The sequence below is a fragment of the Papaver somniferum genome, unplaced genomic scaffold, assembly GCF_003573695.1.
Source record: "Papaver somniferum cultivar HN1 unplaced genomic scaffold, ASM357369v1 unplaced-scaffold_10, whole genome shotgun sequence".
NCBI classification, from domain to species: Eukaryota; Viridiplantae; Streptophyta; class Magnoliopsida; order Ranunculales; family Papaveraceae; genus Papaver; species Papaver somniferum.
The window spans coordinates 2,265,294-2,280,669 of NW_020618825.1; the positions used below are offsets into that span (position 1 = coordinate 2,265,294).

Below are 15,376 nucleotides of genomic sequence, written 5' to 3' on the forward strand. Positions count from 1 at the left end.
CACTCGAACGTGGTGTGGCAACATCAGTTTCAATGGCCACATTGATCCCCATGTTCTTTGGAACATTGTTTGACTCGGTTGGCGTAGCAATTTTGCCTAAATTAGGGTTTGGCATGCCGAAACCCTAATTAGCGCATATGGCATGCGGCATGTGGTCGTGGCACAGCGACGTTTCATGTAAACGGTGTCAGAGCCATGCCAAAAAGAACCATAGTCAGGCCGTTATGTGAAAATGGTCACAGGAGTCAATATTTCCACGAGTGGCATGTTGTGATGCCTTTATTAGGGTTTCCGGAGAGGCATAGTTTGTGCCACGACTAGAAATTAGGGTTTCGTCCGCTTCCACTAGAGCATGGTCGTGCTTCTGGTTAGGATAGCCAAATTGAAGTCCCTTTAAGAAGCTAGTCATGCGTGGAGAGTGGTTTGACAGGTTTGGCATGCTGTCGCGGTGAGTGGCGCGTTTGGCATGTGCACTTAGCATGCCTGTTTGGCGTATGCGATTGGCATGCTCGTTTTGGTATGTTTGGCATGTCGTTAGTATGTTGGCGCGGTTTTGGGAAGCTAACTTGGTATGGAGACCTCTTGACACAATTTCCACCTCTTTTAAAGCTGTGGCAGGTTTAGAGTAACCTGATTGGTCAATGAAAGTAGAGGGTTGTCCAAGCACGGGCGTGGCTACCCTTTTGGCGTTCGTGGTAGGTTTAATGTGACATGATTGGTCGATAGAGAATAGGGCCGGCGAATATGGGGCCAGCCACAACTCATTGGGAGTGTGGCAGTTTTAAAACGACCTGATTGGTCGGAAAAGGAATAAGGGTCGGTTGGGTAGCATGGGGCGTGGCCAAGTGGCGTCGTCTAGCCTATGGAATGGCCACGCTTCCCTCATTGTTGCTCCTACTCCGTGGCTCTGTTTATTCTTTGCTTTCTGACTGAGTATTCCATGCAAGGATCTTAATCTTGATACCTGGAAATTTGCGCTACTCTGTTGCGAGTGAATACAAATCCGTCAAGCCATACCAATGTTAAGAGTTCTGCTGGGGAACTGAACACGGGAAAATTACTCAGGGGGTCTTACATTAGGGAATAATATAAGCAGGGTGTTGAAATTTAAATAGCATCTGGGATTGTTGCTACATGCTCCAGTCTGGATAAATTTCATGAAAATATATTGAACGACTCAATAAATATGCTAGTGAAGAGTTTGACACTCATGGATCCGCTTCCTTACAGAGTGACGTCACATCAGATGCAAGGTTTTACAATTTTAACCCTAAGCTAAAAACCACCATCAACATTAAGTCCCTTGCTTAACTCGTAACAGTGGCATTGTTGCGGGGTAAGCATGAGATGGTGACAGACAAAGATAAAATCGAACGGCAAGTCATGAAGAGATTGTCAGGAAGATTTGGCTAACCTTTTTCAGGAGGCATGAAGAATCTGTGATCCTTGCATTGCCGGCTTTGCATAAATTCGGCTTCGCCATAGGGTATTGACGTCAGCGCTACAACTTTAGCTACTGATCGGCAGAGGTGGCACTGCAACTTGGTCCCCGTACGGGAGGTGGCTGGCTACGGGAAGGTGGATGGCACTGCTTTGGCTACGGAGTGCTGGAGCCATGGCACTGTTTCGAATAGAGAGGATGACGCTGCTTTGGCTGGCTGTGGAACGGAGAAGATGGCGCTGGACTTTGGCTGGCTGTGACGCGGAGAAGATGGCGCTGGATTTTGGCTGGATGTGGAGCGAAAAGATGGCGCTGGCTAGGTCACGGAATGACATGGATGGCTGCTGAAATGGATGCCAAACCCTAATTATCCCGTATAGACAGGTATCTAATCCAGCTAGTATCCCGCGTTCGGAGCTTTAATACACGACTGGTAAAAGGGTTTTCTTTCTCAGGCTTCATCAATCTTCTCAATATAAGAGGCGATCTTGAACCTTTCGTTCATATAGATCATCATAGAATTGCGTCCATCCTCTTCACAGGTACCGTCTCGTGTCTCTTCTCCTAGTTCTCCATTTTGTCTTCTTCATTATGTAGATTGCCGATGCAGACATAATGTAATTTTTTTTTGTTTCATATAATGGGATCTTCCGGCGATGACCGTACTTTTGAATCTACGGAGAAAATTTTTGAGGTAGACAAACCCAAGTTTTCTTTACATGAGGAGGTATTAGATAAAATCGATTCTTTATTCTGTGAGGCTGGCGAGATTATACAAGGAACGTCCCTCACCAATCAAGGCGTCGTGCGGGTACGTGTTCAGGATTTCATGGCTTCGATGGACATGGAGGAGAAGTGGAAACATGATGAAGCATCCCAGCTCGTCGGGAAGTCTCAATGTGATGTATTTTCTCCACAAACCAGCGCTAGGGATGAGTGATTCGCCTTTCGAGTGAAACAGCGAAGGACTGAATCCAGGAAACTTCTAAGTGAGAGCCAGTTTAATTACCCCATCCATAATGGTATCGTAATCCTTGATCCTGATGTGGACGAGCTGGAGAATCCTCAAGAGGTTGTTGTAAAAGTTCTTGAGGAAGATGTCGACGCGGTTTGCGAGACTGAAACAGCTTCTGAAGCGGATGCCGAAACTGCTGTTGGGGAAGTCGGAGTGTATGCTAAGGATGGAAACCCTAATTATGAATTCAAGTGGTGCACTCATTTTGGAGGAAATACAAATATTAAACGAAAAGGGAAATTGCCGAAGGGAATACTAAGAAGAATTTTGAGGTGAGAGGTAGCATGACGTCTTCAGGTTTGGAAAGGTTTGAGCCACCGGGCGTGTATTACCACACCCTCCAACTTGCCGGCATTGATGAGCTTGCAGTAGCCTCCCAGGATAACTTCTACTACTAAGTATGGTTCCCCCGTGGAGTTAGACGAAGGAGGCTGAGTGGAAATTTTTACTACCATATCTCCAACCTGAAATGAGTTTGATGCTGCACGGCTACTCGACTTTCAGACTCGTTATTCTTGACCAAGACATTCTCCAGATTTTTGACGAAACACTTGAAAGGCCCGACATCCCATTCACATCTCTTAGTGGCGCCTGGGTTGAGGATAAGATCGAGTCCCCGAGCCTGGACGATATGAGAAGTGGTTGATTGCAGAAAGGGTTGTTCAGTAAGACTTACTTGTGCCCGGAATCTGCGGACGAACGTTGACGGGCTCTCTCCAGGTAGTTGGGTTACACTGGAAAGTTGTTGATACGGCAAAAAATAATCTTCAGGATTGGATGGCTTATTGGAGATTCTTTCAGGCATGGACACCGGAAAAGGAGATACTCCCAATTTTGCTTTATTTCCATGTACCCATGAGAGCCCCAGAATCATGTCATATTTTAGGTATTCTTTGACAATGTGGAATATTCCATGCGTTAGAGCATCTTCCACCTTGATCTCAAGGTTAATGTAGCCGTACACATTCATTGCTCCCCCTTCCGAATTCTTGACCACGATTGGGGAGTGGGTAACCTCCCGCTTTGAAATTCCTGCGGCTCTCAGAGTCTTGATGGTAACAATGCTGAAGTCATACGCCGCCTCGATCAACGTGCTATCGAACTTGGCATTCTTCAAACAAACCATGGTGAGCAGTCCCCAGTTGCATTTTCCAGCACCGCTTCTTGAGAGAGCCTGGGATTCTGGCGTGGTTTCTTCAATAGGAAAAAGTCGCTTGCCCGACACAATGCGATTAAGGGATGCAAACATATCTTGACGCTGCGCCTCGGAGAAATAGAGGATTTCACACACGCGTTTCGTCATGGATTGCACAGTTTTGTGAACAGAGTCCCCAGAGAGCATGCAACTCCTGATTGGAAGAGGATCTCCGTGAACTCCCTCATTTCCCAGTTGAAGTTCCCCTGCCTCTACATTTTCTTTGAAGATGCGTTTCAATTTATTGCAGTCACTGGTCGGGTGATGGACAAACCTGTGGTAGCGACAATACTTGGAATTTGTCATTTCCTCTTCAGTTGTTCGGCGCCTAGTAGGAGGAAGCATGATGGCGTCATCTTGGATCCATGCCTCCAAGAGTTCAATTACTTCCTCGATTGGGAATGGGAAATCTAAGGCATTTTCCGCGGCTTCTTGGTACTGTGGAGGATCTTTAGCTGCAATCTTCCACAATGGAGCAGCCTGATGTGCTGGCGCTGTGCACTTGGATTGCTGTTCTGCCACAGGAGCCTTCCTTTTTCCTCCTTCATTTACCACGCTCACATAGGGGCAAGTGTTATGTTGCTTGTTGACGAGGCGTCTATTTCCTCGAGTTTCGCATGCGTTTTCACTCTTGGCTGGCCTGGTTCTTTCCAAAAATGCTGGTGCTGTTGTGGCCGAACGTTTAGCAGCCTCATGAAGTTCAGAGAATATCTGGAATCGCAGATTCTCCAATAAGGCACGGTAGAAGGGAACCATGCCATTGATGCAAGAATCCACCAATTGTTGTTTGGTTACGTTTGGGTCGTGACAATCCAACGCTTGAATTCTCAATTTTTTGACATAATCGTTTGGATGTTCATTGTTTTGTTGAAACATCCTTTGTAAATCTGAAAAGGTAATTTGCTCAGACACAAATAAGTACTTTTTGTAGAAAACCGTAACTATGTCACACCAGTTGGATATGCTGTTTGGTGCAATGTTGTTGTACCAGGTGTATGCTCTTACGGTAAGTGACTTCGAAAACTCCTTAAACGAAGAACATGATTGTATTCGTGCTCGCCCAAGGATTCCAAAAATCGTGAGACATGTTCACGCGCATTACCGGTGCCGTCATACAAGTAGAATTTGAGGAGAAGAGTATCCTCTCATAAGAGGAATTCTTTGTACTTCAGGAGGGTACGGGGGTTGATGTCGATGCATGCCTGCAGAATCGTTTTTGTCTCGGTTTCGAAGAAGTCGTTCCAAATCTTCTCGTGTGACAAAATTGGACGGTTGATTCCTCTCCGCTGGAGCTTCTGAACGAGTCTCTTCGTCTACAAAAGTACGCCCTGCTGAGGTATCAACGCCAGAGGTATTGAAGATGTTCCTCATTGGTTCTGGTTGGCGTGATTCCTGTGGTAGCCGCTCCGTTAGTATCTTGAGAAAAACAAGTACCTCCTTCTGAGTCGAAGCCATGTCCATCTGAGATCTAGCAAGAACTTCATGTCTTTCTATCAAATCAGCAATGGTAACATGGGATCGACTTCCTCTGGCTCCTTCAGTCTCTCGTCCTGATGGTGGAGTAGCAACGACTCTGGTGACGGTTGGAGATGTCATACTTGAAGAAACGTTGGGAGCGGCGGCAGCGTCCCTGGCTTTGGTGAACGGCGGTGTAACACCTGAAAGAACATTTTCCGCGCCGCTGGTGTTGGCAGGTGGCATGTTAATGCCACTAAAAGGAACGTTAATAACGAGGATGATTTGAGCGCTAGTGTTCTCAGGGTTTGTTGCTGATCTAGACCTAAGTTCTACCATCTTGAGATCTGGGTTGAAAAGTGAAGTTGGAAATTGGAAATTGATATTGCAACCGAGAGATTAATCTCTCACTCTGGTCGCCAATTGTTTGAGGATGAAAACGGTTTCTACTGGTTTTTTTAAATTCTGGTGTGTGGATGAGAAACGAGTCTAAATCCTAAACAATGCACTCCACGAGAGTACTTTTGATTCGAGAGATCAATCAGTACAATCCTGGCCTAAACCAAGAAATGGTCGTTCCAGGCTTGCTTCGGTCACAAAGTGAAGGAGACGGGTTGGTTTTAGGGAGGGAAGCGAAGAAAGTGTTGAGACCAGAATCGTTGATTCTGAAGGTGTGGTTTGTTTACGACTTGTATCAGAAGTTAGAACTGGCTAGCAGAATGCAAAGCTACCAGATGATTTCTGGATACTGTGTTGTTCTCTGACCAAAAACTTGTTGTTTGGTGGAGATAGGTGAAACCTATTTATACAAGTCGTAATAAAACGTACCCTGGCCTCGTAGGAAGTGGAAAACGATTGCGTGGTGGAAGAGTGGAGTAACTTGTAATATCAGGAATTATGCTTCCATAATGAAGGATCCGTTTACACCATTACTTCTTGCCATTACTAACCGCCCCCCTTTATGACACTTTCTTGTAATGGGCGTATTGCACGCCGCACGCTGTAAACCGCCAGACCAATACCCTAATGAGTATCCCCAGTTTGTGACATGTTTGATGTCTCGAGTGTTTTCGTGGAAAAGCTACGTGTGGCATGTGATGATATTGGGCTCGTTTTGGCTGGTCGGCTAAAACTTGTCACGAGTCTGTCAGTTCGGTGGAAAACTTCGATGGCTAAGATCACATCTCATGAGAAAGGGTAGTCGTTGATTATGGCTACCTTATGTTGGCGCCTGATAATGGCACAGTGGCGTTTTGGTGTATGTCAGTGGTACTCCGACATGGCTGGCATGGCTCGTGTATGCCAGTGGCACGGTGGTGCAAGTGGCGCCTGACGTAGCCATGGCCACTAGATTTAGGCGGATGGTCGCCCAAAACTTTCCACAAGCCTGCTAGCTTGGTGGCGAACTTGAGTGGATGAGATTGCATCCCATGAGGAAGGGTAGTCGTTGATTATGGCTACCTTTTGTTGGCGCCTGATAGTGGCACAATGGCGCCTTTAGTGCATGCTAGCGGCATTGCGGCATGGATGGCATAGTTCCTTCATGCCAGTGGAACGGTTGAATGGCTGGCATAGTTTGTGCATGCCAGCGGCACGATGGTGCTAGTGGCGCCTGGCGTTATGGCCACTGAAATTTTGGAACGTTGGTGTTATACTCGAACGTGGTGTGGAAACATCAGTTTCAATGGCCACATTGATCCCCATGTTCTTTGGAACATTGTTTGGCTCGGTTGGCGTAGCAACTTTGTCTAAATTAGAGTTTGGCATGACGAAACCCTAATTAGCGCATATGGCATGCGGCATGTGGTCGTGGCACAACGAAGTTTCATGTAAACGGTGCCAGAGCCATGCCAAAAAGAACCATTGTCAGGCCGTTATGTGAAAATGGTCACAAGAGTCAATATTTCCACGAGTGGCATGTTGTGATGCCTTTATTAGGATTTCCAGAGTGGCATAGTTTGTGCCACGACTAGAAATTAGGGTTTCATCCACCGCCACTAGAGCATGGTCGTGCTTCTGGTTAGGACAGCCAAATTGAAGTCCGTTGTGAAGCTGGTCACGCACGGAGAGTGGTTTGGCAGGTTTGGCATGCTGTCGCGGTGAGTGACGCGTTTGGCATGTGCACTTGGCATGCCTGTTTGGCGTGTGCGATTGGCATGTTTGTCATGCCATTAGTATGTTGGCGCGGTTTTGGGAAGCTAACTTGGTATGTCGACCTCTTGACACAATTTCCACCTCTTTTAAAGCTGTGGCAGGTTTAGAGTAACCTGATTGGTCAATGGAAGTAGGGGGCGGCCAAGCACGGGCGTGGCTACCCTTTTGGCGCGCGTGGTAGGTTTAATGTGACCTGATTGGTCGACAGAGAATAGGGCTGGCGAATATGGGCCCAACCACAACTCATTGGGAGTGTAACAGTTTTAAAGCGACCTGATTGGTCGGAAAAGGAATAAGGGTTGGTTCGGTAGCATGGGGTATGGCCAAGTGGCGTCGTCTAGCCTATGGAATTGCCACGCTTCCCTCGTTGTTGCTCCTACTCCGCGACTCTGTTTATTCTTTTCTTTCTGACTGAGTATTCCATGCAAGGATCTTAATCATGATACTTGGAAATTTGCGCTACTCTGCTGCGAGTGAACACAAATCCGTCATGCCATACCAACGTTAAGAGTTCTGCTGGGGAACTGAACACGGGAAAAGTACTCAGGAGGTCTTACATTAGGGAATAATATAAGCAAGGTGTTGAAATTTACAGAGCATCTGGCATTGTTGCTACATGCGCTAGTCTGGATAAATTTCATGAAAATATATTGAACGACTCAATAAATATGCCAGTGAAGAGTTTGACACTCATGGATCTGCTTCCTTACAGAGTGACGTTACATCAGATGTAAGGTTTTACAATTTTAACCCTAAGCTAAAAACCACCATCAATACTAGGAAACACTTGTTTTACAAGTTAAGAACTCTAGGATCTTTGTATATAAAAACAAAGAACTATCATGTATATTGTATTCACGAATTCAATTAAAAGATTATTCGGTCTAAACTATTTCTCTTCTCTTTGTTCATCTCTTTGTATTCTAAACCTGACCAATTCTAAAACTTGACTGGAAAGAGATTATTAAAGTGTGAAGGATTAAATCGTTGGAGAGTAACTAGGCGAGAATAAATCGCGGGAAGGCAGAAGTAAAAGGACCCACCTTTAATTTAAATTTAATCTTTTTTTGAAGATGCACCCACATTAATTTGACCGAAGGTCAAGGAAAGGGGCGCTCCCGGTTCAAGTCATTAAAGATGGGCAACTATGTGCGAGTTACAACTCACACCAATCCGGTGAGTTATCAATTCCGTTTCTTACAAATCTACCATCGCTAGTCGAGTTAGGTTCACTGTTCAGTTAACCAAAAGCTTATTTCCTTCCCTTTCCTTATCGGTTTCTTCTTTCTTCTTCTTCTTCTTCTTCTTCTTCTTCTTCGTATCTATTCTTTATCAATTTCTTCATCATCGGAGGACGAATTGATGCAAGAAAAAAATTAGAGCTAGGGTTAGGGTTACCATTAAGTATATCATGTACCTTTAGTTGATATATCATATCCTCAACCTGGTTTCGAATAATAATTTCTAGTTTTCCTTCCGATTCAATTTTCTCTTCCGCTGCAAATGATGCTGTTGTCCCAATTTGAACGACCTTAATCCATAAGTCGCTCCAATTTGAAAGATCCAATTGTACTGCCAAGGTTAACCTCAATTACTTCTTCTCGTTCTCCATCGCATTTTAAGGATGAAATAATCGCATTCTGAGGATGAAATACAGGTTCCCCCCTATTAATTTTTCTTTGTCATACTAATCTATTCGACTCCATTGCTTCTGGGTATACAAAATATGACTTGCTGTTATTTTCAATTTTCCTTACTCTTTCTGTTGTTATTCAGAAGGGAAAATGAGCCAGCATCTAGTTAACTTAAGACCATGCGATGTGATTGAAGAGAAATCGTTATGTGAGAATGTTTAGTTGCTGCTTGCTGCCTTGCTGGAACATATCTGGTTTTAGAATCTTATTAACTTTGTGACTTTCTTGGTTAATTGTAACTTCAATCAGCTTTGTGACTTTCTTGGTTAATTGTAACTTCAAGCAGATTTGGTATAAATTATGGAAACCCGTAGTCTCATCCTATCGGTATTTAGCTACATGAACCAGCTAGCAATTGTGTACCAAAACATAATAAGTTTACAGTAAACATAATAATGAGTTACTGCTAGTGATATAGTGGCATGGACTTTGTCTTGCAACAACATCTAATGCTTAAACCGTGTATGGGTTGTTGGTTTTCTTCAGTCCTGGTTAATGTAAATGCAGTTAGTCAAACATTAGGTTCCACATATGACTTTGAGTTCATATTTTAACGTCATTACCAAGTGATGAGGAAATTTTCAATCTCTACACTAGAAGACCAAACTATACGAAGATCAATTCTTTGTTGCAAAGAAAGGTTTAGGAGACCAACAACATATGCCGCTTCGAAGGAACACCAATGAGTTGTCTTTCAGACGATCTTATAAAATAAATTGGGTAACCTCACTGGCAGGTTCCTATAAATTAAAATGGGTACCGTATTTTTCACAGTACTATAAATTATACTGGGTAATGACTTTACTGGTCGTATAAATTGAAACAGGTAACGTGGTAAATTATTTTAAGTTCCAATGAAAGAGTATATTATTGTTTGGGTATATATATGAACTCCAACTTAATAGATGGAAATTTTCTAGTTTGGTTCATTGAGATGAATAGTCTAATTGCTGATGATCTAAATATTATTCAGTTTTGTATTATGTTTACCCAGTCTATTATACAAGACATTTTTGCAGTTCTACCCAGTTTTTATTTTCGGATAGTATTGGGAACAACTTTGAATTGTACGGTAGGCAAAACTAGTTTCCGACTCACTGAGGGTAGGTTAGTGAGTGAGACAGGGAATTCAACTGGTGGTGTTCCTGAGAGGTTAGGGGTATGGCAATCTCCGTGGAAAGGAAAGAAGAAGGGTGGAGAATTGGTGATAAAAGGAGAGGGAGAGTTGTATCAACTTGCTGTAAGGATGAGAGAAAGGTTTCCTGATTTGTTTAAGGGGGAGTATCATCCTGATATTTACATAATGAAATCAAGTCAGGTTAGACATCCGGTGTGCTCATTTATGTATCCAATCAGGGTAACTGCTTGTATAATAATATTGAAATGACTCATGTTATTTGTGTTCTTGTTTGATGTTGCAGATTCCTCGAGCATCAGCTAGTGCTGTGGCATTTGGCATGGGGTTGTTCAATGGGAAAGGAACTCTTAGAACAGGGCAGCATCGGGCTTTTGCTGTGACCAGTGAGAGTCGTACAAGTGATTTGTTGTTGAGATTTCATGATATCTGTCAAAGTTTCAAGGTAGTCTCTCTTTGATTTTGAGATTTTCGTGATACATGTATCCCCAAGCTATCTGCTTCATCTGGAAGCAAAATTGGACTATATAGATACTTGGATTCTGCCTGTGAAATTTCTTTTGTGATGCTTTAGTTCTGAGTAAATTCTTAGTTTTTTCATTTTCTCGGTTTATGTTTTACACATTTAAGGAACAGAATATAAAAGAATACAACACGAGAAAGCATTGGACTTACCTCCTAAGCCACCACAGAAACGTAGTTGGAGGTGCAGCACAGTAGCACCTTTTGCTGGAAACAATATATGTTGACTTTATACAGTTGTCCATATAACAAGAAAAGCAAATATTTCGTACAAGTAATGCACAATGAAGTTCCAGTCCCCTTGCCGGTAAGAGCATCTTTTCATATGTTATTGATGTTTCATGGTGTTTGCTTCATCTATCACTTAATTAGTGTAGTTGATGCAGTATAACTGTGATGCTACCCTTATCCATTCATACATCGGCTTATTTACCATATTTTGGAGGCGTAAGTTGCTGTAGTTTACCCTTGGCATTGTTCTTTCGTATAATAACTCCCATTTTTTATGATATTATGTCTCTAGGGCTGTGAAAACTCTGATTTCTGCCCATTTGAAGATTTCAAGGTACTACCAGTACGCGAATTCCTGTAGTTCTGATGGTTCATTTTTAAGTTTATTACACTGATTATTTTCATGTTAAATTTCAATATATGAAAATGTAATTATTGCACTGTTGCAGGAAAGAATTGTGAACCCCCCATCTGGGGCAGCCTGGGAAGCACGGACACTGACATGGGACACGGACACGATAAGACACAGATACAGGACCGGCAAAAATCCAAAATCATGAGGACACGAACACCTCTATATATACATTAATAAAAGGGTTTTTATATACTAAGATCATATTGTTATAGTATATCAAATATATTAATCACACAAATACATGAAAAAAACTCAATTTTATGCCGTTAGGTTAGCTCACGTAGAAAAATTAACTATTATTCTGATTTCCTCGACATACTTGGTTACCAAACTACTAAAATGGAGTACAGATTTCAACACGTGTGTCGGTGTCCCACGCGCGTCTGACGCGGACACGGCGTCAATATTGATGTGTCGGTGCTTCACTGGGGGCAACACTACCACTCCATTCCATGTGCAGCGTTAAGGCAGAAGTACCAGAGTCCAACACCTTCATTAGCAAGTTGTGGAACTTTACTTTCCTACCGAAGAAGAACAATGCAGCTGTGTCCGTTGTAGGTGATGAGTTATAGTTTTTGATCTCGTCGCGAAGAGCCTAACCAGATGATTTAACCTAACCTAACCAGGGTAGCTAAGCTAACTCGACCAGGAGGGTATAGGTTAGACAAAAACGGGTTTAGTTAACTCGGTGAGTCACACCGAGTCCAACACGCACATATTTGCCTCTTTTTAACGTTTCTAACTCTACCCGCCCCTTTTGTTGAAATAGTGCATTTCCTTGACCTTCGCTCCATTAATTTGAACTTAAAATCTCTCCTTCCTTTTTGGTTTTTCATTTAACAAAGAATACGAAAGAAAAAGAAAAAATAAATCCCTACTTGTAAATTCTTGATAAAGCCTAATCTCCTCTTGAGGCATTAATGAAGCCGCAATGGCATGGGAAATCATGAGCAAGTAACTAATGAAAATCCTGCGCGAAACGTTGGTGGCCTGGAAACACGGACAAGAACTTGGCCGTCAATAAAAATCGTAGAGGTGATCGATTTTTCATTTTGACAAGTACAAAAGTAATCAGCTAAAAAATAGAAACATGATAAAATGTTGCCGAAAGTATGAATCAGATAGAAAACAACTTTTCTGTTATGTGTTAGGCTGAATGCCATACCCTTGCATCATCATTCCCAGGCAGAAAATAACTTTTAAAATGTAATCTTCTTAATAACTTTATATATAAAGTTCCGGTCTTTCTGAAACCTTTAAAAGAAAATATTCATCAATGTGGAAGTCCATCAAGCATCCATTCTGTAAATGAACCACCACTAAACCCGCCTGCGAAGCTTTGCCGTTGGGTATCCTAACAAACGAAAACAAGATATCAACAATTAGTGGATTAATGAAAGGGTTATTTTGTTTTTGGTATTCACGTTTTGTCCAATTTTTGAGTTTCGTCTACAATTTGTAGAGCTTAGTGTTTGGTATCTGAAATAGACGGGTCTGTAGTTGACATTTTTTTTTTTGAAGCATGCTGTAGTTGACTCATTGACCTGAATTTATTTAATTTATAGAATAAATAATATTGAGATTACAATTTTACCCCGAGGTAGGACTCAGATCCAACGACTTTGTTAAAATTATTAATCTTATGGCCACGATGTAGCCGCCACGACTACGATGCGATCGGGCCACATATATTTTGTATGTGGCCTCTCCTTATTTTTTGACACCTATTAAACTGAAAAATTTGTCCCATCCAAATCTCTTGAATTGCTTAATTTTTTAAGAAAAAATAGGAAATTAAGAAAAAGAAAAAAGGTTAAATAACTTTAACAAAGACTTTCTACGATGTGATCGGGCCACATATATTTTGTAATAAATCTGTTTTGGAAGTTTTTTTTCTATTTTATATGTTTTGGAAGTACGTGACCGACGACACTGTAACCACATCTCTCAGATCCAACGACTTTGCTACAATTATTAATCTTATGGTCACGATGTAACGTAAGTCTCTTCTCTGCCCTTACCCTTCCATCCGCAGAAACCCCAAACTCCATTGATGAATATTTGCTGCAGCAGTCAGTTCCCCTCTTCACCACCACCATCATCATCACATGAGATCATCAATTCCTGATCTTCATTAACAATAGACTCCACTTCATACCCATTCCTATAACCCCAAAAACAGAAACCCCAAAAAACACTCAGAAATCCCATTCATGAACAAAGAAACCGAATACCTAAGAAACAAAGTTGAACTCACCCATTGTTTTCGCATCCCATGGCTAATCTTCGTCTGTAAATTGATTAATTTGCATTCCATCTAGACAGAAATCAATCTATAGGAACGTAACCCACAAATATGTATAAAATGATACACCAAAACAACAATAATTGATTTTTCAGAACCCCAAATCTTTGATCAAACAATTCAATTCCTTTGAATTACACCTATTTCGTCAAAAACGACTGGTTTAGAAGAAACCCCTTTGATCTATTAACAAAAATTAAACCTAATTCCATTTCAATTCATCAGATCATAATTTTGAGTAATTAGCTAGGATTCACTTTTAAGTTCTTTTTTTTTTTTGATCGGTAAATAAGTTCTTCATTTATCACCTCTTCGATCAACACCAAATTAGACGAAGGTGAATGATTTGCGAAATCTTTAGTCGCCGGCAAGCTTAACAGGAACAATACCGCCTCTTATGTTTATTTGAAGAAGGAAAAAAATGGTGAACATCTTTCGGTCTGGGGGAAAAAAGGAGGATAATGAAGAAGGAACGAAAGATCTTCAGATTATGTGGCTAAATATTTATGGCCGTCCACGTTTATGTAAAATCAACGGCTGAGAAAATTAATATAAAAATATTGATTTAACTAAATTAAAATTATACTTAACCTAGGTCAACATCTACTTCAGATTCCTAACACCAAACTGGACAAATGTTAGACCAAACTTAAAATTTGGACAAAATTTAAATGGCAAAAACAAAATAACCCTAATGAAATATTAGATACTGTCTATACAGTGAAGTTTGATGGCATTTACTCACACAGTTTACAAACCCATACGGATTTTCTTGAAGCACTGTTCCATGTTGTTCATATGGATATTGCTGACACATTAACCTATATTGTTGTTCATATGAATTTTGTTGATGCACTATCTCGTGATGTTGTCCGATGGATTGGATGTTTTCTTGTGTTTCAGGTACATGATCAACTTGAGATGCATCATTATCGTCGATCCAACCATCCTAAACAATAGAAATTTAGAACATAAGTATAATGTACTAGTAATTAAAAAGGTAAGAAAACTGATCTTGCAAAATACATTTCTCTTTGCGCGTCTTTTATGTGGTTGGCTTACTGTCTTGCGTGTACGACCTAGTCGTGGCTTGCCTACTAGGTTGCGTACAATAACAACATTGCTTTCACTTTTTCACAGTGACCATCTTTGTCAACTATTTCCACTATATTTTCTTCAAGCTATTTCCTTTTCGTTTTCCGTTTTTTTTGGCCTTGACGACTCCTTGTTGAAATTCGGTTTTTTTACAGCTCAACCAATCATCTATGTCATGATATTCAGGGGTACCTGCTACCCAATATGCAAGCTCACTAAATTTGTTACACAAATCATAGTATTAGTTACTTGCATCATCATACCTGCTACCCAGTTTCACCTTTGTATGACATATTTTTACATCCTTTCTCCAGCGTCTCAAGATGTATTTATCTGGGAGTTCTTTTACACGGTTATGACATAACACACTTGAGAGCATGATTTTATTGTATATCTTTGAATGAAAACTTTTGATAAGAACAATGAATATCGCAATCTTCTAGGTTGTATGTAACCAAAACAGTTATCTTTTTATAATAATTGTCCTCAATCCATACGTCTTGTTGGACATTATAGATTTTACCGGTAGATGTTACCTCGATCTTAATAAAATTGTAATAAATCATCTCCATTAACTCAGTTTGAAATTCTCTAAATTTTGAGTTAGTAGAAACTTTACGAACCTGTTTCTTCATTGGGAAAGTAGTTTCAATGGGAATACTTTTTAGAGAAGTGCCAGCATCCACTTCTTTTTTTTTTACACCTTTTTCCTTAGTGCC

The 15,376-nt window shown here is 41.4% G+C and overlaps 1 protein-coding gene and 1 long non-coding RNA gene across 5 annotated transcripts; one reads left to right on the top strand and one right to left on the bottom strand.

The window, feature by feature from the left end:
* The first annotated feature begins 8,470 nt into the window (after positions 1 to 8,470).
* Positions 8,471 to 11,531, top strand: LOC113326824 (multiple inositol polyphosphate phosphatase 1-like). 3 transcript variants are annotated; one of them, XR_003348564.1, is made up of 6 exons: positions 8,471 to 8,917; positions 9,037 to 10,272; positions 10,376 to 10,534; positions 10,726 to 10,918; positions 11,135 to 11,176; positions 11,292 to 11,531. XR_003348564.1 is itself a non-coding variant. In XM_026574497.1 (5 exons), exons 1-3 carry the CDS (start codon positions 9,841 to 9,843, stop codon positions 10,807 to 10,809), a joined length of 681 nt encoding a protein of 226 aa, XP_026430282.1. In that variant the 5' UTR covers positions 8,472 to 9,840; the 3' UTR covers positions 10,810 to 10,918; positions 11,135 to 11,176; positions 11,292 to 11,531. The 3 variants fall into 3 exon arrangements, 2 of the variants coding, with proteins under 2 accessions (XP_026430282.1, XP_026430283.1); XM_026574497.1 differs by having other exon boundaries at positions 8,472 to 10,272; positions 10,720 to 10,918; XM_026574498.1 differs by having other exon boundaries at positions 8,473 to 10,272.
* A 145-nt stretch (positions 11,532 to 11,676) lies between these two features.
* On the bottom strand, positions 11,677 to 14,479 carry LOC113326825. 2 transcript variants are annotated; one of them, XR_003348566.1, is made up of 3 exons: positions 13,515 to 14,479; positions 13,279 to 13,421; positions 11,677 to 12,611 (listed from the first exon to the last, which is right to left on the bottom strand). It is a non-coding gene; the product is annotated as an uncharacterized LOC113326825 (long non-coding RNA). The 2 variants fall into 2 exon arrangements; XR_003348565.1 differs by lacking the exon at positions 11,677 to 12,611 and having other exon boundaries at positions 12,797 to 13,421; positions 13,515 to 14,477.
* Positions 14,480 to 15,376: the final 897 nt, after the last annotated feature.